The 23,604-nt window shown below is 39.9% G+C and overlaps 1 protein-coding gene and 1 long non-coding RNA gene across 3 annotated transcripts in view; one reads left to right on the top strand and one right to left on the bottom strand.

Moving 5' to 3' along the window:
• On the top strand, positions 1-22,730 carry LOC117520564. Its single transcript, XR_004563687.1, has 3 exons — positions 1-813; positions 3,925-3,939; positions 22,719-22,730. It is a non-coding gene; the product is annotated as an uncharacterized LOC117520564 (long non-coding RNA).
• Positions 1-23,604, bottom strand: part of ganab (glucosidase, alpha; neutral AB) — an 80,674-nt gene that overhangs the window by 3,840 nt on the left and 53,230 nt on the right. For both annotated transcript variants that reach the window (XM_034181867.1, XM_034181868.1), the window contains 15 exons: positions 22,150-22,207; positions 21,937-22,006; positions 14,223-14,319; positions 12,772-12,952; positions 10,325-10,478; positions 9,953-10,188; positions 8,405-8,531; positions 8,156-8,235; positions 6,794-6,934; positions 6,435-6,531; positions 5,251-5,352; positions 2,237-2,480; positions 1,896-1,960; positions 1,475-1,551; positions 1,241-1,315 (listed from right to left, as the gene is read on the bottom strand). In XM_034181867.1, coding sequence (XP_034037758.1) covers positions 1,241-1,315; positions 1,475-1,551; positions 1,896-1,960; positions 2,237-2,480; positions 5,251-5,352; positions 6,435-6,531; positions 6,794-6,934; positions 8,156-8,235; positions 8,405-8,531; positions 9,953-10,188; positions 10,325-10,478; positions 12,772-12,952; positions 14,223-14,319; positions 21,937-22,006; positions 22,150-22,207 — 1,804 coding nt within the window. The remainder of the gene's footprint in view (positions 1-1,240; positions 1,316-1,474; positions 1,552-1,895; positions 1,961-2,236; positions 2,481-5,250; positions 5,353-6,434; positions 6,532-6,793; positions 6,935-8,155; positions 8,236-8,404; positions 8,532-9,952; positions 10,189-10,324; positions 10,479-12,771; positions 12,953-14,222; positions 14,320-21,936; positions 22,007-22,149; positions 22,208-23,604) is intronic.

The following is a 23,604-nucleotide window of genomic DNA, read 5'->3' as shown; positions in this document are numbered from 1 at the left end:
CAAAAAACTCCACATGAAAAACTGAAACTGAACTGTTTAAGGACACTTAAGAGTCAAGATGGAAAGTCATCATAAAGAATCAAAATATGACAAATGTGCGGTGACCCAACTGAAAATTAAAGGACATGTCGCATGTTATTTAATGTCTTGGCTAGCAACACATCAAAATATTCATGATTGTAAGTTTATCCGTACACATGCGGTAATAACTGGTGGTCACTGATGTATTTTATTGCTAATTATTCCTGAACGCAAATGCAGAATGTCTCCACGACGCTGTGTTTACAGGCTGCCTGAACATGCGGATGTATTTCTTTCATTGGAAAATGTCAGAATACATTACTTTCAGGAGATAAACTTTCTATCCAACGCACCAGAATTGTGAGAGAACTTTGTGAGGAGCTGCAGTGGGACATTATTCTCTGGCTGGCAATCGCGTGCGATCCGTGCATGATAACTTCTTTGATGGTCTGGACTTTAGATATTTAATCTTGGAAATAATTCTATAAGTGGGTGAGTGCCCTGTTCAGTTTTTTTTTTCCTTTTGTATTTTGTTCTTGACAGTGGAGTTGGTAGACTTTGTTAACTTTAGTTTACTTTGAGAGAGTCTGTAGGATTTTGGATCTCAATGTGTGCGGAGTTTGTTCTCCGTACCGGAGCAGCACGCTGTTCTAACCCCATTATAGCTTGGACCATGAAAGTGCACAAAGAGCTTTCACCTGTTTGATCACACAGATGCATATCTTAGATTTTTCAGTTATATCAATGACAACACTTATAAGCATGTACAAAGCTGAGCCTCTGGCAAAGACCGTTTTTAACAGGCTGCATTCATGGTGGATGTGCACGGTCTTCTTACAGTGGAGAGTGGCTGCTGCTTTTACTGTGACTGCATCAAAATTAACAGTTATCACTTAAAAAACGAGTCATCATAACAGTATATCACACTTATGTAAACACTGCAATTAATCTGTGGCTCGATTCTAACATTAGCAGCTACATTTCATTCAAGGGCGCACTGGGATGTTTTCCTCAAAGCTACGTAAACGCTGTCGGAAATACGTGTACTCACGAGTACTTCATTTTCAGCAGTCTCCATAGCTGTTTGCTGCAAATGCTCTTTACTTTGAGACTGGTCACAGAAGTGCATCTGGATGGTCACCAACACCCCAAGTCTAAGTTATGATTTCAGTGTGACAAGCCCTTTAACTTGTGCTGGCTGTAGTGTATTGTTGCTTACAGAACTCATTGTGACCGGGATGTAAAGGTTCTGACCGCCATTGTGTTTCTGAAAGTTGTGAACGTCAAACCAGACCTGAGGGACACAAACAAATCAGGACAAATCTTTAGTAAGAGTGCCAAACTTTTCACATGAAATCATTTGATAAAAGAATACTATAAAAGAATTAGACCCTGAACATGCTGTAAATTTCAGTCAACTATAAAATGCTTCTAATCTCTGCATGTTTCTCACCTCTTCTTTTCCAGGCAGGTAAGCTGTGACACCTCTTGCTCCCTCTTCTGTAACTGGGTGCACCAACAAATCTCTTCCTGTAGCAGAGACAGGTTGTCAATGAAGCTGTATATTATTTCAAACCATTTTTCTATAAATTTGTAAAATGTATGCCATTTCCCTGATTTTTCAATTAGCATAGCAAGTTGTTATTCAGTCAATCCAGACTACCCTAATTCATCATTCTCATTATTGGTAAACGAAGAGTAGACCGGAAAGTGAAAAAGGTAAATATTCAGGTCTTGCACAGCTTTGATGTCAAGCGGTGCAGACAGACATGAGCTTTCTGGGAAATATTTTTCATTAGTCATTCATAAAACATAAGCTCTTGATGGTTCAACCAAAGGAGAAGATGACAAACTTTTAGTGCAGCATTTCTCACCAATCAAGAACTGGTCATCTATAGCAAAGGTAGCAGGATCCTGAGGATACTCCACCCACAAAGGCCTACAACACACACACATGAGCAATGGTGGGGAAATATCAGATAACTATAATACAATAGTCACGCTCCATTTTCTAAGTTAAGAACATGTACGGTACTTGGAAGCAATGTGAGGTAATGAGAAATAGCTTCCAGTGAGCAACCATTTTAAGTAAAAAAAAAACAAAAAAAAAAACAGCATGTAGCATTTAAAATATAACTGCTGCTGATGATTATTTTGCCAATCACCCCTACAGGGTGCAATAAACCTACACTATCTTCCTTCAAGACATTTATACCTCATGATGGGTTGTCCGGTACGATGTGCCTGGTAGAACAGCTGATACCAATAAGGCAGGAGGGTGTAGCGCTGGCGAATTGCTTCTCGAATCAAAGCGGTGTTTTCTGGACCGAACAGCCAGGGCTCACGGCGGGGTGTGTCCAAGTGAGCATGGGCTCTGAAGAATGGTTGGTACGCACCTGTCTGATACCAACGCACCAATAGCTCGCTGCTTGGAGACTTGAAGAAACCACCGACGTCAGCTACAAGACAGAACGGGTCATTTTTGGTGAAACCCGAAGTAGTCCGGAGATGTTATGAGGGGAAAAAAAAAAAAAAGACAATGAGAACAGACGTCATGCAGCTGATGTGAGCAGTTTCACTACCACATCACACCAGCTGTTTACAAGACAATGTTGCCATGTTACAATTCATGCACAATCAAGCATCATCATTCTGCCTACTGGATGCACAAATCGATGCATTGGCTGCACAAATCAATAAGCCAAATGGTCTTTTATTGCTTTCTGAAGTACTCAGTGTGGACAGCAAAATGGAACACTGCAAAACATACAGCCAGATTAGCATCAGGACCTGCAATGGGGGAATCAGTGATCATCAATTAAACACAAAAGCCAAAATATCTTCACTTGAAGATTTTGGAAAAGAATAATTTTCTGTCATGCACATCCTCACATGGTGAGCCATCAATCACCTTGTGAAAATTCAGTGGCTTAGAAGAAGTTGCACTTGCACCAGGGTTGGTGGCCAAGCAGTTAACAGAGTTTGTTTTCAGTGCAGAAGGTTCACTGTTCAAAACCCACCCCTGCCCACTCTCCATGTCATGTGGAGTTGCGTTACGAAGGGCATCCAGCATAAAACTTGAGCCAAACAAACATGGAGATCCACCATGAACCTGCTGTGGTAACACAGAGTGAAAACAAGGGAAAAGCTGAAGACTTCCAAGAAGGAGTTGCACTTGCAAAGTCAGTATAATGTGATTTATCAATTAAACAAAATTCTAAATAAGTCATCAGTCATCAGAACAGAATTATTTTCCTTCATGCTTATCGCTATACCAGGTGCTACCACTGCGTGTAGTTTCACTAAAATCAATCAAAATACACAAATGTCAAATAATGCTGTACACAAACATCAGGGGAGCTTACAAAGCTGCACCAGCTCCACACTTGGGCTTCTCACACCACATCTCTCTGCTACTGATGCCAGCCTACAGACCATTAGTGTGCAGAAGCAGACCACTGATAAAGGATGTGTAGCTATGAAGCGAGGAGGCCACTGGAGTGATACAGTACTGCTTTGACATCACTGAGCAGGAGGTTTTCTCTGAGGGATTTGACCTCAAGGGTTACACCTCTGCTGTCCTGGACTACATAAATTTTTGCACGGAGGCCGTACTGCCTACTAAAATCATTAGTCTGTTTCGAAATCAGAATCCCTGGTTTATTGGAAATGTGTGGTCACTAGAGGTGGGTGGATCGATCCTAATAGATAACATCGATACCAACGCTGGTATTGATATTGAACGATTCTCGTGTAAAAAGAGCGATACTCAAGCTTTTTTCTCTCCCGCACACACCAACTGCTGCGCACACAGATTCATCAAAGTCTACTCTCTCTCTGTAAGAGCAGCGCACCCTTGTATTGTGGTTTGTCAGCCCTCTACCTCAGGAGATTTTGTTTGAGATTTTGTTTTAAGTTGTGTTGAGTGATATTTTTTTTTAAACAAAAATGTTGATTGTGATAAAGTATTTTGTTGTCACGTACAATGTTTGGCAAAATTCTATCCTAGGTCTTTTGGATCCTTTGGATCTATGAAGCTTAAATATGAAAAAGTATCGGTATCGATATCGGCGATACTGTGCCTGTATTTACTTGGTATCGTATCAATACCAAAATTCCCGGTATCGCCCACCTCTAGTGGTCACTGCTCAAAGCCAGAGACACCGTCTACAGGTCAGGGGACCAGCTGGAATACAAAGCTGCCCGGAAAAAAAAATCTAGCAAAGGGCATCAAAGAAGCCAAGGGTAGGTAAGGCAGCAAAGAGAGGGGCCACTTTGAGACCCACAAAGCATGTTAGGAGGAATTAAAACCCTGACTGAATATAAAAACACCAGGCAGATCAGTCAGGACAGATCTCCCAGACACCCTGAACCCCTTCTTTGCTCGCTTCGATAAGCAGCAGGGAAGACCCCAGCCTGCTGAAAGAATCCAGCCTGAAGAGGAGCCAACACTCATCCTCCAGCAGCACAAGGCGAGATCCATCTTGAAACGGATCGACACCACCAAAGCAGCTGGACCAGCTGGCTGGGGTGTTCACGGACATCTTTAACCTGTCCCCAGAACAAGCTGCTGTATCCACCTGCCTCAAACAGACTACTATTGTTCCTGTGCCCAAAAGGTCTGCTGCCACAACCCTCAATCACTATTGCCCAGCTGCCCTCAAGTGGTGAAGTGCTTTGAAAAAATGGTGTTGGAACACGTCAAAAACAGCATCCCTGCAGACCTGGACAGCCATCAGTTTGCATACTGGGCAAACAGATCTACAGAGGATGCGCTCTATTGCATTCTGGATCAAGATTTCACTTTATATAGGCTTTGAAGAATTATGTCAAAACTACTTCACAGATTCTCACCATACGTGCACCACAGATAGATATTAGGGCACTGAAGACTGCACTGAATTTTGGAGTCTTCAGTGCCCTAATATCTATCTGTGGTGCAAGTATGGTATATGAAGACTCCACTGAATTTGGAGGTGATCCAGATCTGGATTGGCAGATGTCCGAAATCTCAGACTGCTCTTGTTTGAAGTTGCTGTTGTGTTGGTTTTTGTGTATAGCTGTTTGGAAAGTGCCACCAGAATTTCATTGCAGAAATGCAATAACAAACATCTATTCTATTCTAATGTGCTGACCAGAAGAGAGCCAGGGATGGGTAAGGGAAGAAGAAGAAGAAGAAGAAGAAAAAAAGCAGTATGACAGACTGCATGGCAGTCTTGTGCAGTTTACCGCCACAGAATGATATTCCAACCAGGCCCAAACTCAGACACATGGGGATGGAGATCTTCAGATGGCCCCACTCAGCAGCATTGTCTCCTGTCCACACAGCCCCTGCAGACAAATACCATATACAGACTCACAACCCATACTGGGAGCTGAATTCAAATGAGCAATGTGGAAATAGTCTCATCTTTTCTTTGAGGGTATTCACATCCAAATCTGGAGTATGTTGTAGGAATTACAGCAAGTTATTAGGGCTGCAACACAATCTATCAATTATTTTTATGAATAATCTATTTATCTATTTATTGACAAGCCAAATGGCAATCTTGTCTATAATAATCTACTGATTGATCCTTTGGTTAACTTACCAATAAATAATAATTATAACTACTATCAATAACTTTTCAAACTTATATTCAAGTATTTTCTCAAAAATAATTTTTAAACAAGTATATAAGATGTCAAAATCAGAAAGTATTCTGCATCCCAGCCAGATGCCATTTGTCAATACTACATTTGGCTCAAATAAATATGGGGCAGACATCAGCTCATCTGTACTTTCAAAATGATCAAAACACTCAGCTTGAGTTTAAAAATATTCACTACTTCACTGGTTAAAAAAATAAAAAATTTGGTTTAAATTTTCAGGGAAATCAGCCTATGAAACAGACTATGATCATGAAGGGCAATGAATTTTAGCTGCACATACAGCACTTTGTGCGACTCGCTGCCTGGCTAAGTAGCTGGCTGCACTACTTCATAAATCAGACACCATTTTTGTTTTCTTCTTAAATTTCTTGAATGTACAAGTACCACACAGCCTAGGTAAGAAAAAATAAACAAAAACGTTTGGAAATGTAACCTTTGGTAGGAAGTCAAGTTCACTGGAGTACTCTGTGGTGATTTATTTTCCCAACACGTTGCTTTGCTTCCTTGTTAAGCTTCCTTCTGTAAAGAACTTTTATTCTCACGATCCAGTTGGGGTTTTATTTTACACCCCCACTCTCCACACTCTTGATTAATGTTTTTTGCTGTGGACCCCGGCAGTCTTGTTATCCTTTGTTGTTCTTTTGTGTCCCACAAAATTACATCCATTAACCCATAATGCACTGAACATTGCCATAATTGCTCAGTCTTGTAATGCAAACAATAGTACAGCAAACTACAAAGTGAAGGAAACAAAGGTTCACCATAGCGCTGTGATCCGGCAAAGAAGGCTCTGGTCAGAACAAATGGTCGCTCAACTCCTCCAGACCTCTGCATCAGACCCTCTGCTGTGGCCATGTGCTGCAGGAGACACCAACACAACACACACCATGAGTGGGGGGTGTGTGGTGTTCAGTTCTGTGAGGGATCACCAAGCTCATTCTGATTAATTTTATAAACCATTTAAGGAACTACAATATGGGGAAGAAAAAAAATACCACCAGTCATTACAACAAACTTCTTCCACATTGTCACAATTTCCTACTGATGAACATGGAAGAGACCTTTCCTTTAACTACTCAACACTTTTTGCTTAAGCACTGTTTTGAAGTTATGCACTTACCACATAGAGACCATACAAGTTGTGCACTTCACGGTGCTCCCATGATTCATGCATGGCATCTTTGTGCATTGTGACTTCTGGCCCATTGAAAACCGATGGCTCATTCATGTCATTCCATGTGTAGAGGTTCTCCATGGAACCCTGAAAAATCCACAGAGCTGATGTTAATGAGTCTGTGTAAAAATCAAATACTTGCAAGTGAAGAACAGGCCATTTTACCTACACCCATAGATATACCTGAAGGCAGAAACTACAACTGAATACAAGCATGTACAATTACACTTATGCAGACGTGTAACTGAAGAAAAAAAGCTTAGTGGCCAAAATAAGAACACTGCCAAACCCAACACCCACAAGAATTTTTTTTATTTAACACACACACACACACACACACACACACACACACACACACACACACACACACACACACACACACACACACACAGACTGATAATCTGTGGTGATGTTTGCTTACTAAAATCTCAACTGAGCAACAGCATGCACTGAAAATGTTCCATCAATATTATTAGTTATCACGTTGTTCACCAGTGAATATGGCCATATTCATTGGTGAACAACTTGATAACGATTTTATCATATACCTATAAATGATAAATGTTGTATGGTTTTCTGAAGGGTGTAAAAAGCCATATTCATTGGTGAACAACTTGATAACAATTTTATCATATACCTATAAATGATAAATGTATGGTTTTCTGAAGGGTGTAAAAAGCCATATTCATTGGTGAACAACTTGATAACGATTTTATCATATATGGTGGTCCCTCATTTATCGCGGGAGTTACATTCTAAAAATAACCCGCGATAGGCGAAATCCAAAGTAGTCAGCGTTATTTTTTACAATTATTATAGATGTTTTAAGGCTGTAAAACCCCTCGCTACACACTTTATACACTTTTCTCAAACAGGCATTAACATTTTCTCACTTTTCTCTCCTGTGTAAACACTCAAAGTTCAAACCTTAGTAGAACAAAAAAAATAGAAAGTTTTCCTATAAATAATTATGATGGCTTTTAGAACTAACAAATTTAATTTTAACGATCAACCTACTAGATTGGACACGTAAGAAATTAACAGTGGCTCACCAGTATTTCACAGTTCCTCTGACCGCGCCTCTTCGTCGTGGCGCCGCTCCGCTGTCTGGATTGGCTGCTTACTCGGGTGGTATGAAAAATATTACCCGTCCACGAAAAGGGTGTATTGCTATTTATTCTTTAGTGTTTTATCCAATCATATTGGCGTATCATTTATAGGTATATGATTAAAAACTCAATATTTCATTTATAAATATTCATATGCAGCTGAGCAACAAAGACAGACATGGCAATGGTTGGGACTCACCTCATACTGATCGTAGGCAAACATGCTGGCCCACCAGGCCCTCATGTCTGTGCGAGTGAAGTCTGGATAGCCAGCATTCCCTGCGGGGTGCGTGCCAGTGCAACAACAAGGGAGAGGTAGGGATCAAACACGGGCAATGTAAGACACAGAAGGCAATTTTAGGAATATGTGCATATTTTCATCATGTGTATGAACATTTACAACAATCTGTCATTTTTTGGGGTGCGTGCTGGATTTTCAATTTCTTACCGGGCCAACACCAGCCCTCATAGTCTCCTCCATCTTTATTTTTAACATAAAACCCCCGAGTGCGGATTTCATTATGAATCTTGTAGTTGCTGTCCACTTTGATATGAGGGTCCACAATAGCCACCATCTAGTAAAAGGAAAACAAACCAGGGGCAGCAAATTACAAAAACTATTAAAAATGACTTAGATGTCTCCGGTATGGGAAGACAAAAAGACCCTGGAGCATCTTTAAGCAGGAACAGTGTTAGAGCATGCATACACAAAATGTTTTTAACCTTCTGTCAGTGATAATAAAGTTTCTTCATAAACAAGAGCCATTAGGAGACAACATATCCCCAGTATCCATAAAACAGTAATAGAAAGTGCCAGGGATCACTCAAGTACACCTTTGTGCTAAATATGAATGAAATTGGTCAACTGGTTCTTGAGATATCACACTAACAAGGGTGGCATTGACAATATCTTGAATATCTCACTGTGACTTTGAAATTGACCCCAAGGTCACCATAATCGACTGATGTTCAGGCATCACACAAGTGCACCTTTATGGTAAATGCAAATGAAATTGGTCAACTGGTTCTTGAGATATCACACTAACATGGGTGGCACTGACAATATCTTGAATATCTCACTGTGACTTTGAAGTTGACCCCAAGGTCAGCATAATCGACTGATGTTCAGGCATCACACAAGTGCACCTTTATGGTAAATGCAAATGAAATTGGTCAACTGGTTCTTGAGATATCACACTAACAAGGGTGGCATTGACAATATCTTGAATATCTCACTGTGACTTTGAAATTGACCCCAAGGTCACCATAATCGACTGATGTTCAGGCATCACACAAGTGCACCTTTATGGTAAATGCAAATGAAATTGGTCAACTGGTTCTTGAGCTATCACACTAACAAGGGTGGCATTGACAATATCTTGAATATCTCACTGTGACTTTGAAAGTGACCCCAAGGTCACCATAATCAACTGATGTTCAGGCATGAGACATCGCACTAATAAGTGAAAATGGCAGGCAGGCAGACAGACAGACAGACAGACATGCTGGTTGCTATATTCTCCACCCCCTGGTCCTAATTTTACATCTGTTCTATAAACATTAACACAGCTAGTTCTGCTTTTACTGGTAAATGTAATTTCCCTACAGCTCAACCTAGACATCTGAACATAAGATCTATTCCAAATGATAAAATAAACACCTACAGAGAGTTAAGCAGTAGGGCTGTACATAGAGGGGTTTTAGAAATATATGATGATATGCCACTTTGAACATGTCAACAGTATTGATCAGGACAAAATGCACAAAATTTCAAACTAATATTTCAACTAGCTGAAACTAAAATTTCAACTGAAACTAAAAAAATTTCAGTTTTTACTTTTGTCAGCTAAAATAAAGAATGTATTTAATATGACAAGTTCTGCATGAAACCATAAATGAACATTTTCCTGAAAAGAAAAAAAAAAATCATTTCTAAATCTAGTTTGAAAATGAATACTGAATTATATGCTGGCAGGGCCAAAATAGTTCTGTGTACCATGCGTTTCTTAGCCCTAAGTCCCTGCAGCATTTCCTTTGGCGTAGCAAACTTGTGTGGATCCCAGGTAAAGTAGCGTTTGCCATCTGTGTGCTCAATATCAAGCCAGATGAAGTCATACGGAATGTCATGCTCATCAAAGCCTGCATCCACTGACTGCACATCTTCCTGGTCATTGTAGTTCCAGCGACACTGGTGGTAACCCACAGCAGCCAGAGGAGGGAAGGCCTGGGTTCCTAAAATATAAGCAAAGACAAGATGCAGAACATAGTCAAGACAGAAACTCACACAGGTATGCATTGGATGCCAAGAACCACAGTTTGTGTGTGGGTGTGTACACATGTTTTCGTATATACATGCATATTCTCCTACCTGTAAGGAAAGCATACTGAGAAAACACATTTTTGGGTGTTGGTCCAAGCATAAGGAAGACATCAATGATTCCACTTTCAGAGATCCAACGCACATCTGTCTGTGGCTTCTCACTGGAGCCCTGCACATAATCCAGCATCTTCCCAAATACAGTCTGGACAGAAAACAGACAGTCAAAACTGAAGAGCAGCAATATTCATCAATTATAGACAGAAGTGTAACAATACAATCATCATATAAACAACAGTTTGGCTCTCAAGTGTGGAAATGCTTATAACACACAAACACACAGATGCCATCACAATAGATTCTTCTCATCCAGAATGATTTGCCAATTTGCCAACTGTATTACAATCACAAATTGAGGTTGTGGTGGCCAAGTTGAGTGTGCTTGTTTCCAGTGCAGAAGGTTCCAAGTTCAAAGCCACCCCTGCTCATTCTCCATATAATGTGAAGTTGTGTCAGGAAGGGCATCAGGCGTAAAACCTGTGCAAAATCAACATGCAGATCAACCTAAGAACTGCTGTGGCGCCCCAAGTGAAACAAGGGAGAAGACGAAGGTACTTGCTTTTAATACAAACATAAATAGAGGCCACATCAGCTGTTTCATGAGAGTAAAGCACAGTTCACTCACATGGACGCTTTCTTCCACACCTCTTTGTGAAGCAGATGATTAAAGGACATATTACACCACAATCATAAGATTTAGGCCGATAGTGACCATCCAATGATACACCGGGATTACTTTGTAAACTTAAATGACAAGTTTCAAAGTATAAGGCATTCACAACAAACAGCTAGAGACTTCTGAAAACAAACGTTGCTAACTGGGACGTTAAAAAAATGTGCAACGTCCTTTAACCCAGTCAGTAACTACATTCGTTTTTCCTCTTGTTAGCCTGTGTTGGTGCTGCATGTTGCCTCATTCACAATACTACAGAACTGCCATAAGTCCTGATCAACAACCATCGAGTCAGACAACCAATCCATGTGCACTTCCTGACAGCAGCCATCTATCTGTATCTATCCAGCTAACATGTAGGGATGGGAATCTGTAGGCAAGTCACGAGCAGATTACAATTCAGAGGGCTGCAATTTCATTACATGATTATCGATGCATCCTTTTTTCCTCTCACTGTGGCTGTAGTACTTTTCAAAGTGTTTGTAATGATCCATAAAGAATTTACTTCCAGTACATTCTTTAACAGCTCAGCCATATCTGCACCCACGTGCTTCTCATTCAGAGATTCTAAATTCTGCAAGAGGGCTCTGAAAGCACAATATTCCTCGCTGGCAAACGCTGCTTTGGTATAAGTGCTTGCTACATTCTGATAATATTTCAAGGACTTGTACAAAGTTTCACAAAATTCCTCTTAAAAATGTGAGGAGATTAATTTCAGAATGCAGGCACCAACTCATGAAATTGACGCAGGCTAGATTTGTTAATCAAGGGCCATAACGCTGGTAAAATGGGCCAAATCGAATGATATAATATGCGTATTACCAACCTATAAAAATGGCTCGTACCAAGTTTCACAAAACTCCTAGTAAAAATGTCACAGGAGTTTATTTTATAACACTTATAGCCTTTGAGGGAGGGAGGACAGACAGATGGACATCACCACAACATAATCCCCCTTCGGGCCTTCGACCAGTGAGGGATTAAAAACAGGCTGTTCGTCTACATTTCATGACAACAAGGCTTAGAACCTTTAGCTTAGCCGTGCGCTGTCCATCTCCCCAAGATCTAGAATGCAGCGGTTATAATGAAACTGTATGGCAAAAGTACTTCGATAAAAAGAGCATTCCTGACTTAAAAAAAAAGTAGAAATACAGAGTTACATAAGGAACATGAAAAAATGGTAGTTAATGGTGGCCAGGAGCTGTATTCCCACCTCTGCAATTAACAATTACAGAAATCAAGATTTTGACATTTCTGAATGAATTGCCCAGCATCCGCATCTCGATACATCTAAGAATCAATCACCCCACCCAATCCCCTGTGATATGTAGATGTCTACCTTTGCCAGTTGCTAGAGTCCTCACACACACCAGGAGCCTTGTGGGTATTTTCTTGAAATTACTACACCTTAAGAAATTCCCCCTTCAAGTTTTGTGTATATATATATATATATATATATATATATATATATATATATATATATATATATATGTATATATAGTATAATGGCCACGTGTTGCAAATCAAAATGTTCAGACCATTTTCAGCTTTCTGCATGCTAGCTATACTTGTCAAAAATACTGTGTGAAGATATGATCTCTGAATAGATATATGATGAAAAGTCAACCAGGATGCAGGAGAGTCATTAGGGTTGAAGGTTCAGCACCTTACTCAATGGTGTTTACTGTCTGACAGAGAATTTAACAGATGAACTTTTGGTCAAAAGCCCACCACTCTAACCTCACGGGTTAATCGGCAAAAGTACCTTTCCAGCTGTGTTGGAGCTAATATCCACCCAGGTCTCAGCTGCATTGAGCCAGAAGATTCCTGTGGTTCGCTGTGTGCTGTGAGCCAACATGACTGGAACAGCACCATAAAGTGCCATAGGGTTGTACAGCTCATACTGGAACACATCCAAGTTATAGAGCCGATACGGGTCTCCATTACTGGAAGGAACAAATGCAAAGATTTGACTGAATGCAAACAGTGTCATCTTTGACATATTTTCTTTTAGTGTGGTAATGCACACAACATAGAGGTGGCAGCTTTGAAATATTTTAAATTAAAAGCAATTTAACCATATATTAATGTTCAAAAACATTATTCTGACAGTTGAAATTAATGAAGTTAATCTGGAGGCAAGTTTAAAGTGATATTACTCATTCTTCTTAACTTTGGCAGCTAAATTTTAAAACCCAGACATTTTGACATACTAAAAATGAAGATTTTACTGCTGTTGTACAGTAGTGTTCAGAATAATAGTGCTATGTGACTAAAAAGATTAATCCAGGTTTTGAGTATATTTCTTATTGTTACATGGGAAACAAGGTACCAGTAGATTCAATAGATTCTCACAAATCCAACAAGACCAAGCATTCATGATATGCACACTCTTAAGGCTATGAAATTGGGCTATTAGTAAAAAAAAAGTAGAAAAGGGGGTGTTCACAATAATAGTAGTGTGGCATTCAGTCAGTGAGTTCGTCAACTATCTTCTAACTGTCACAGCACTTACAGGTAACTCCAAACTGTCTTTGATCATGCTGGAGCTGATCAATGGGTGAGTCTTTGCCATTCTGGTTATTCTTCTATGTATTGTGATGGTTGTTTTCCGTTTTCTTCCACACGTCTTTTTTTTTTTTTGTCTATTTTAAAGCATTGGAGATCATTGTAGATGAACAGCCTATAATTATTTGCACCTGCGTATAGGTTTTCCCCTCTCCAATCAACTTTTACTCAAACTACGCTGTTCTTCTGAACAATGTCTTGAACGTCTCATTTTCCTCAGGCTTTCAAAGAGAAAAGCATGTTCAACAGGTGCTGGCTTCATCCTTAAATAGGGGACACCTGATTCACACCTGTTTGTTCCACAAAATTGAGGAACTCACTGACTGAATGCCACACTACTATTATTGTGAACACCCCCTTTTCTACTTTTTTTTTTTTTTTTTTTTTTTTTTACTAATAGCCCAATTTCATAGCCTTAAGAGTGTGCATATCATGAATGCTTGGTCTTGTTGGATTTGTGACAATCTACTGACTCTACTGGTACCTTGTTCCCATGTAACAATAAGAAATATACTCAAAACCTGGATTAATCTTTTTAGTCACACAGCACTACTATTATTCTGAACACTACTGTACATGATGCACATGATGTACAAAGCACCAGAATAGATGTGAAAAAACTTTGAAAGTTAAGACATTTTCACTTACTCTGTTGTTTTGAGTCTGAGGTTATCTGCATGTTCTGGGATACCATAGACGTGTTCGACCCCTGGCAATGAAAAGTCTAAACTAATAGATGATGGGCCTATAAAAAAAAAAAAAAAAAAAAAAAAAAAAAAAAACAGTTAGAAAAAACAAAACAAAATACAAACAGTTTCTCTTATCCATTTAAAGGATCACACCAAGCACTTCCTTGCTTTTCCTGAGTAACATCTGCTTCAGTAAGTTTTGGCATGCAATTAATATTAACTTGCTACTTGAAATGATCTTGACACAGTGATGTCCATCGCTGCAACCAAACTGGCTCATCAAGCCTATTACTGAATGCACATGTCTGTCATTTGCAGTGGAAAGTGCCAAACACTGCTACAAATAAGAGTCATCAGGAGATAACATATCTCCCCCGAGCCACACAAATCTGTAAACAACTGGTGTCCAGGGTTCACCCAAGTAGGAGCTGAGTACCACCCAGGGAGCTGAGGTGGAGGCTGTAGATTCCTACAAGTACCTCGGGCAGTGACTGGATAGCACACTGGAAAACCCACATCAACCACCTGTACAGGAAGGGACAGAGCAGGCTGTACTTTCAGAGGAGGTTGCGGTCGTTTAACATCTGCAGGAAACTCCTGTGGATGTTCTACCAGTCCGTAGTAGCCAGCATCCTCTTTTTACACCATGGTGAGCTGGGGGGCAGAACATCCAAGAAGGACACATCCAGGTTGTACTCTAAATTTCCCTGAGGGAGTCTTCCCAAGGGATCAATAAAATTCTATCTAATCTAAGTACACGCTTGTGGTAAATATGAATGAAACTGGTCAACTGGTTGCTGAGATATCGTGCTAACAAGGGTGGCAATGACAAGATCTTGCCTATCTCGCTGTGACCTTGAAATTGACCCCAAGGTCACAGTAAGAGACTACAATACGATACACTTTATTGTCCCCTCAGGGAAATGTGTCTTGGACTCACTGCTAAGTGCCTTTACAAAAGGAAAACAAACAGATACAAGTAAAAACACAACCACATCCATAACAAATTAACATGACAGGAAGTCAGGAGAAACACCATAAGTATTGCACAATTCCAGTTTTAGACATTATTGTTTAGCAATTTAATGGACATGGGGACAAATTAATTTTTGAGTCTATTCAGTCTGCTCCGAGGGACTCTATACCTTCTCCCAGAGGGAAGGAGAGTGTACTCTGTGTGAAGGACATGAGCTGAATCCATCAATATCCTCTGAGCTGCTTTCAAGACAGACTCTTCATAGAGTGAGCTGAGGGACTGATTTTGTTTCTTTCCAATTATTATTGCATTGTCAATTTGTCTGTTAAGTTTTGTTTTAAGTTGTACAGAGAGGTTGCCGTACCAGGCAGTCATGCCATATCTGACTAGGCTCTCTAGCACTGCCTGGTAAAACAACAACATTATTTTTTGAATGACTCCATACAAACGAAGTCTACGAAGGAAATGAAGTCTCTGATGGAGTCGAGAACACAAACTGTCCACATGTACAGTCCAGCTGAGAGTATTGTCTAAGTGCAGCCCCAAGTACTTTTATGAGCTGACCTGGTCAATAGGAGTACCATTTATGACCACAGGAGTATGGTCCCCAACAGTCCTTGGATCCAGAATAATTTCCTTGGTTTTATTAACATTTAAAACCATGTGGTTGTCATCACACCACTGCACAAAGTGTTTCACTTCAGAGAATTACTGTTAGATCACCCAAGTACACCCTTATGCTAAATATGAATGAACTTGGTCAACTGGTTCTTGGGATATCACACTAGCAAGGGTGGCATTTACAATATCTTGAATATCTTGCTGTGACCTTGAAAATGACCCAAGGTTCTCCATAATACACTTGTGTCACGGGTTCACCCAAGTACACCTTTGCATTAAATATGAATGAAATTGTTCAACTGGTTCATGAGATATCGGGCTAACAAGGGTGGCAATGGCAATATCTTGAATATCTCACTGTCACCTTGAAATTGACCACAAGGCCACCATAACTGAATAGTGTCAGGGGATCACCCAAGTACACTCTTGTCCTAAATATGAATGAAACTGGTCAATTGGTTCTTGAGATATCACACTAACAAGCGTGGCATTGATAATATTTTTAATATCTCATGGTGACCTTTAAATTAATCCCAAGGTCACCATAACTGACTGGTGTTGGGGGATCAGCCAGTACATCGTTATGCTAAATAGAACTAAAATTGGCCAATTGGTTCTTGAGATATCATGCTAGCAAGCAAAAACGAATGGACGGACAAGCTGATAGATATTTCCCCCCATATTTCATACCAGGGGGGTAAAAAGGTCAAGAGGCTCAATTCAGCTACACTGTAACCATGATGAAACTGCACAGCAGAAAAACAATTATCCAAATGTATTTACTGAATCAATGTTTATCTTTTTGCTTCACTGTGTAAAATCTCAACATGATTATGATGAATACGAAACACCTGTAGAACTACTGCGGCATCTGTGCACAAAACGGTCACATCACTGTCAATGCGTTTTACAGTTACATTTTATCTAGAAGCCAGACCATTCAAACCAGTCATTTTCTGCAACAACTGGGTTCAAGCACAGTAATCAACCAGAGTTCTTGTTTCATACAACAGCTGGAATCAGCTGTGCGCTATGTTTTCACAATGGTGATGCAGTAACCTGCTGCAAAGCAAGCCCAGATTTTTGTTTTTTTCCTCACGTCAACTACCCTGAGGGATTGGATCAGGAGGAGGCAGCGCCACCACAGGTCATGCACCCTACTGAAGGCACAAATGTGACACAGGGAACCGCAGTAAAAGGAGCTGACAAGTGCTGCACGATAGGGCTGGGCCATTAAACGATCTAGTACTGAGATCACGATGTCAATTCCGTTGATAAGCCTTATAAAGGTTTACTCAAAATGGACAGATATTTCCTCTAGCTTCATTGCTCATATACAGAGCCAGTGAGCACTGCTGCTTCAGCAGAGTTGCAATGCAAGTTTTAAAATTACTATTACAACACTTTAAATACGCAACAAACCTATTTTATTCACACAGCTCATCAACAGTGCATGTCAGTCTCGCTTTGTTTAATAAGTTCAGTGCAGCGATAAGGGTCACTTCCTTGTTTCACTAGCTGCTGACATCCCTTAGTTTTTGGCTAAAAATAACACATATATTATGTAAAAGCTAGCGAGAAATAAACACTTCTCTCTGAAAATGCTGGTTTTGGAACATAACATCTCTGAGCTGATTTACAATACAATACACGGCTGTTAGCGTGCACACTAACTCCCACTAACTCAAAGCTAACTGCTATGGAGTTAAATGTGTGTCATTAATTCTTGCAAATGCACAGAGTAAGTAAGTCAGTAAAATTTATTTCTAAAGCACATTTTCTAAAGCACAAGCTGGCTCAAATCCAAAAACGCTATGGCAAGTACTTAACAACATAACAGGAAACAATAAAAAGAATAACTTAAATAAAATTCAAATTAATATCGATGGTAACCTCGTGATGGAACACGAAAGGATTGCAAGTGCTTTTAATGATTATTTTATATCCCCTGTAAAGGAGTTATCCTCTGTCTTCACATCTCCTGATATTACAACAGTGCAGACAGGTCTTCAGCCTTTGTTCTCCTTTACAGAAGTCTCCCAACAAGCGATATCTGCCACTTTTCAATCCTTAAACAACTCTCACATACGGGATGTCACTGGCTTAACAATGAACTTCCTGAAGACACACTCTGTAAGCTTTGTACCTTTGTTTCACCATCTGATCAATTTATGTATTAGACTGTGTGTTCCCATCTTCCTGGAAAACTGCCCTGATCATTCCCATATTTAAATCAGACAGCCCTACATGCATTTCAAATTACAGACCAATAGCTATACTTTCAACAATATCAAAATTACTAGAAAAAAACTCTGTATAATCAACTTATCAGCTTTCTGGAGAAAAACCACCTGCTCAGTGACTTTCAGTATGGTTTTCGGTCCAAACGTTCCACTATGTCTGCTCTTATACTGTTCACTGAACATATACGCTCTGCTTTAAACAAAGGACAGGTTACAGGTGCAGTTTTTATAGATTTCCATAAAGCATTTGATACAGTAAATCATCTCATTTTACTAAGTAAACTTCAGTCCTTTAAGCTGTCCCAAAGTGTGCTTGACATGATTACATCCTATTTGAGTGGCAGGTCTCAAATAGTCAAAATTGGTCAAACTAACTCTCGTCCTCTTAAATACAATATCGGTGTACCACAAGGGAGTACTCTTGGTCCATTACTGTTTCTTCTTTATATTAATGATCTTCCACTTATATGCAATTATTCTAACGTTTTATTGTATGCAGATGACACTGTACTCTTTTACTCCGACTCAAACCCCAATTTTGTAAATACTAAATTGTCATCTGATCTCAAAACACTCCAAAATTGGCTAATGGATCACCACCTTAGTATTAACATGAAAAAGACAGAATGTATGTATTTTCATTCCCCCAGGAAGCAACTTCAAATGTGCAACACAATCATGTTCTCCAATTACAAACTGCACATAACAACAACCTATAAATATCTTGGTGTGCTCTTGGATTCTCATCTTAATTACAAAGAACATGTCAACTCTCTGACCAAGAAACTGCTACAAAAACTGTATGTCTACAACAAAATCAGACCATATTTGACAACCTCTGTTTCTCACACGTACCTCCATGCCGTAGTCCTCTCCTCTATCTCCTATTGTTTGCCTATATGGTCTCTCACCACAAATGATGTTCTTGATCCTGTGGCTCGACTGTACAACAGAGCTTTCAAAATTCACTGTCAACTTCCAGGTTGGACCCACCATTGTATAGCTCTGTCCAGATCAAATGCTCTGACTTTTAACAACTATATAAGCAGTATGGCTATTAGATTCTATTTTCAGTTAAAAAAAACCTCAACCTGCCACCAGCTCTGTTGGCTCTAGTAACAGCTCCAAGTCCCTTCTTATAAAAACACCTATGGACAAAGATCATTCTTCTATATCTATACTAAGGTGTGGAATGATATCCCTCTGGGCACTAGAACTATCAGCTCAGAGATACAATTTAAAAAAAACTTACAGAGACGATTTATTGAATAGTTATTCGTGTAACCACTGATCTACCTTTATCACTTGTCTGATCATTTTATGAATGTGTGCTGTACATGCTAGGTTTATTGTCCACATGATTGAATGAAATGATTGTGTGTAGGTTTACGTGTAAAACAGGAACCTGCTGTAAAACAGTTTTTACTGAGTCAGGCCTGGGGTAATGTGCAATTGTGCTTTTAACCTTTTCCTGTATAATAAATGAAATGAAATTTAAACACAGTTTACACTGACCAAAGTGCTGTACATAGTAAAAAATAAGTAAATAGGCAGAAAATATACAAAGAAACAAAACAACTGATTACAACATCAGCAGCAAGATACAAACACAACAATCATTAACATGACAAAAACATGGCATAACCAGCTAGCGGTTAATTAATAGGAAATGCTAGTGTAAAAAGGTGTGTCCTGAGCTTGGATTTAAAAACAGTAATAGATGGGGCATCTCTGATATCAGGAGGCAGATGGTTCCACAGTCGGGGACCAGCAACTGCAAAAGCTCTGTCCCCTTTTAACTTGAGGCGAGTTCGGGGGACATGAAGGAGACCTTTACTGGAAGATCTCAGAGACCTGGGAGCAACAGCAGGATGAATGGCAGTAGCTATGTAGTTAGGGGCCAGGCCATGAAGAGCTTTAAAAACCATTAACAATAATTTAAATTGGATCCTGTACTGGACAGGAAGCCAGTATAATGTGGCTAGGACAGGTGAGATATGTTTATGTTTTTTCCTGTTAGTGAGCAACCTAGCAGCAGCATTTTGGACCATTTGAAGCCGTGACACCAGTGTTTGAGGGAGACCAAAGTAAAGGGAGTTACAGTAGTCTAGACGTGAAGTTATAAAGGCATGGATAACTTTTTCCAGGTCACTGTAACACAGGACAGCTTTGAGTTTTGCAGTAATTCTTAATTGATAGAAACTAGTTTTAACAACAGAAGATATTTGTTTGTCAAAATTGAGTTGGGAGTCTAGAATTACACCCAGGTTTCTTGCATAGGTTTTGACAAATGGAGTGAGGGAGCCAATATTCCTGGAGATGGAGTTAATGGATTTTAGGGGGCCAAAGATTATGACCTCAGTTTTATCCTCATTTAACTGGAGGAAGTTATTGGCCATCCAGATTTTAATTTCTTTCAGGCAATCCAGGAGAGGCTGCAGAGAATTTCCAGATTTGAGAGGAAGATACAACTGAGAATCGTTGGCATAAAAGTCGAATGAAATATTAAATTTTCTGATTATGTTCCCCAATGGAAGCATATATAAACAGAAAAGAACAGGACCCAGGATGGACCCCTGAGGGACCCCATAAGACACAGGGGCAGGGGGTGAGGAAATACTGGCCTATAGACACAGAAAAGGTTCTTTGCTGGAGGTATGAGTGGAACCATTTTAATGAAGAACCCTTAATCCCAACCCACTGTTCAAGCCGGGTCAGCAAAGTTGTGTGGTCTACAGTGTCAAATGCTGCACTCAAATCCAACAGGATAAGGATAGCATTGTCACCAGAGTCGAGAGTGAGCAGCAGGTCATTTGTTACTTTTAACAGGGCTGTCTCAGTGCTATGGCGGGCCTTAAAGCCAGATTGAAATGGCTCCAGAATCTCTGCTGAATTGAGAAAGGAAAGCAGCTGTGTTAACAACTTTTTCCATAATTTTGGAAATAAATGGTAGTTTGGAAATGGGCCTAAAATTTTTTAAACATTTTGGGTCAAGGTTATGTTTTTTAAGCAGAGGCTGAACTACCGCATGCTTAAAACAGGTGGGAACAAAAGCATTAGCAAGGCAGGAATTTAAGATGATTTGAATGCCTGGACCAATGACATCAAATGCATCTTTGATAATTTGGGAAGGGATAGGGAGAGGGTGATCCATAAATATTCCTTGATTTGCACAACTTCTGCTCTTGTCAAAAGCTTATATATGCGCACACACAAGGCCTGCTGCAGATGCTGTTAAAATGTAAATATTGTTTTTGATTGATTGAGGGGCTTTATCCTATTGTCTTATGTATAAATTGTACATAAGACAATAGGATTTTAATTAAACAACTGCAAATTAGAAAGAACACAATGCTCATACAGGGGCTCATGCCAAGGGTATTTTAGCATTGCGTTATAGTTTTGTATTGCTTTTGGGTCTCAGGAAGACACAAAGCAGCAAGCAAGATGTTTTCCACAGATGTCTTAATTCTTGCCACTTTTATGTCAAATACTGTTCAATTTAAATTAAATATTTTTAAGAGAAAATGCTTGTTTAGACAGTAAAAATTAAGTATGGTGATTATTATTTATTGGTAAGATGTTCAAACATTCAATTAACTAATCAGACAATCTATAACTGACAAAAACAAAAAATTAAAAACTTGAATTGCAGTCATTCATTCATCTTTCTTGAACCAGGAATAAACCCGCAACAAAATTTTAATTTTAGCTTTCACAAACTGCAGCAGTGTCAGATGAGTTACAACAGACAATTCAAAATAAAAGGCTTCATATTAGAGACTGTATGTATATTATAGCCATCTGCACAGAGCAAGACAAAAACAACCTACCATTAGGTTTGCTGTCTGTGTGAGATTTGAACGTTTCCTCCCACATGCCGTCTTTCTCTTCATTTCCTGCCTGGCAGAAATAGTGACAACAGTTTGGGGAGGAGGAAAAAAGCAAAACGCACACAACAACAACATGCACCTAGATATAGTGCAGCAATTGTGTCAAGGAAGAGAAACCACAGTTGTGCATTTCATGAAGTAATTTCCAGCTACCTCAGCCTGATCTGACACCTCAGCCTCTTCCTTCTTCTCAGCCTCTGGGTCTGCTTGACTGTTCCATTGCACAACAAATGATGGCAGGATTTAAAGAAGATATAGCAAAAAGAAAGAAAAAATGTTAAAGCAAAAAAGCACATAATTCTTGTGAATTGTAACAAGCTATGGGAGTTACAAAGCAATAAAAATGCACTATGAACAAACAGAACAGCACATACAAACAGGGAGGCTGGCATAGCAAATACTCAAGTTTTAAATGATATGACCAAGGAGATTAACCCAGTGATTCTCAACCGGGGTGCCGCTGCACCCTAGGGTGCCGTGATCGATCGTCAGGGGTGCCGTGGGTATTTTTCATATTCGCGATTACCGTGAATTATTTATTTTATCCATAAAGCATAAAACGACTCAGCCTCGCGTGCTGCAGCCTCGCTCTCGTCTTAAGGCGGGACAATAACAAGGAGGCTGACGGCCGATTAAAACAGTGCCGTCTCCTTCAAAAGCCGTCTAAAATGCGGAGCTGTTGGTGTGTGTGTCAGTGCCTGTGTGTGTGCGCACGCGCGGAGTTAACAAGCTGCAGACTGCGAGGGAGGGGGTGGGTGAGGGAGATTCCTGAATGCAGGCGCAGTGCGCAATTCAGTGCGCAGCGAGCAGGGAGCAGAGAGAGGATTTTAACCCGAGTGAACGTTAACAAAACGGAAACGTGAAGCTGCCTTTACTTCTCTCTGAACTTTCTCTAAAGGTGTGATTCTGCCGTTACCGTCCTGTTCACACCATGTGCGCGTCGTATGCTGAATTTATGAGATCATGAGATGAAATAAATGGTCAAATATCTTTAAAAACATATTTAAAAAATGAGAATATATGAATGAACTGAGGTTGAAAAAAAAGGTTGAAAATCACTAGATTAACCAACTCCCCTACCTTATGACTATTTCAACATAGCATTATGGGCTAGGCCCTCTAGAGGCTGCATCCTGCAATCTAATGCAAACCATTTACAAATCCAACCAATAACCCAAGCCCAAGGGATGTTCAAGCACACGTACACATGCACACAGCTTTCTATTCAGTGACATAGCAAAGTGTTTTGAAGGTAATAAAAGAAAATAAACCCAGACTGCACAGCTTCTACAAAAGAAATACAGCAGCCTTTTCAGTGACCTCGTTTCAGAGGATTAAATAGATCCTGGCATTTAGAGTGGTCTAGAGCAGGCTAGCTCTACAGAATACATCTCCATGGTGTCTCATGCCATAACATATACCACTTTCCACTTTCCCACTTGTGTGCAAATGGATCACTGATAAATTGAGCCAGGATAACCATGAAATCCCAGCCTAATCACGTATCCTACTTTTGTGCAATGAGGCCCTGGAATATAAAGGTCAGCGGCTCTTCATACATCAGGATTTATCTGTTTCGGTCCAAGAGGCGGCAGGCTTTCAGTGAGG

This window comes from Thalassophryne amazonica, chromosome 11 (genome assembly GCF_902500255.1).
Source record: "Thalassophryne amazonica chromosome 11, fThaAma1.1, whole genome shotgun sequence".
Classification (NCBI taxonomy): Eukaryota; Metazoa; Chordata; class Actinopteri; order Batrachoidiformes; family Batrachoididae; genus Thalassophryne; species Thalassophryne amazonica.
The sequence above is the reverse complement of the archived record's forward strand: the minus strand, read 5'-3'. Positions and strand labels throughout refer to the sequence as shown.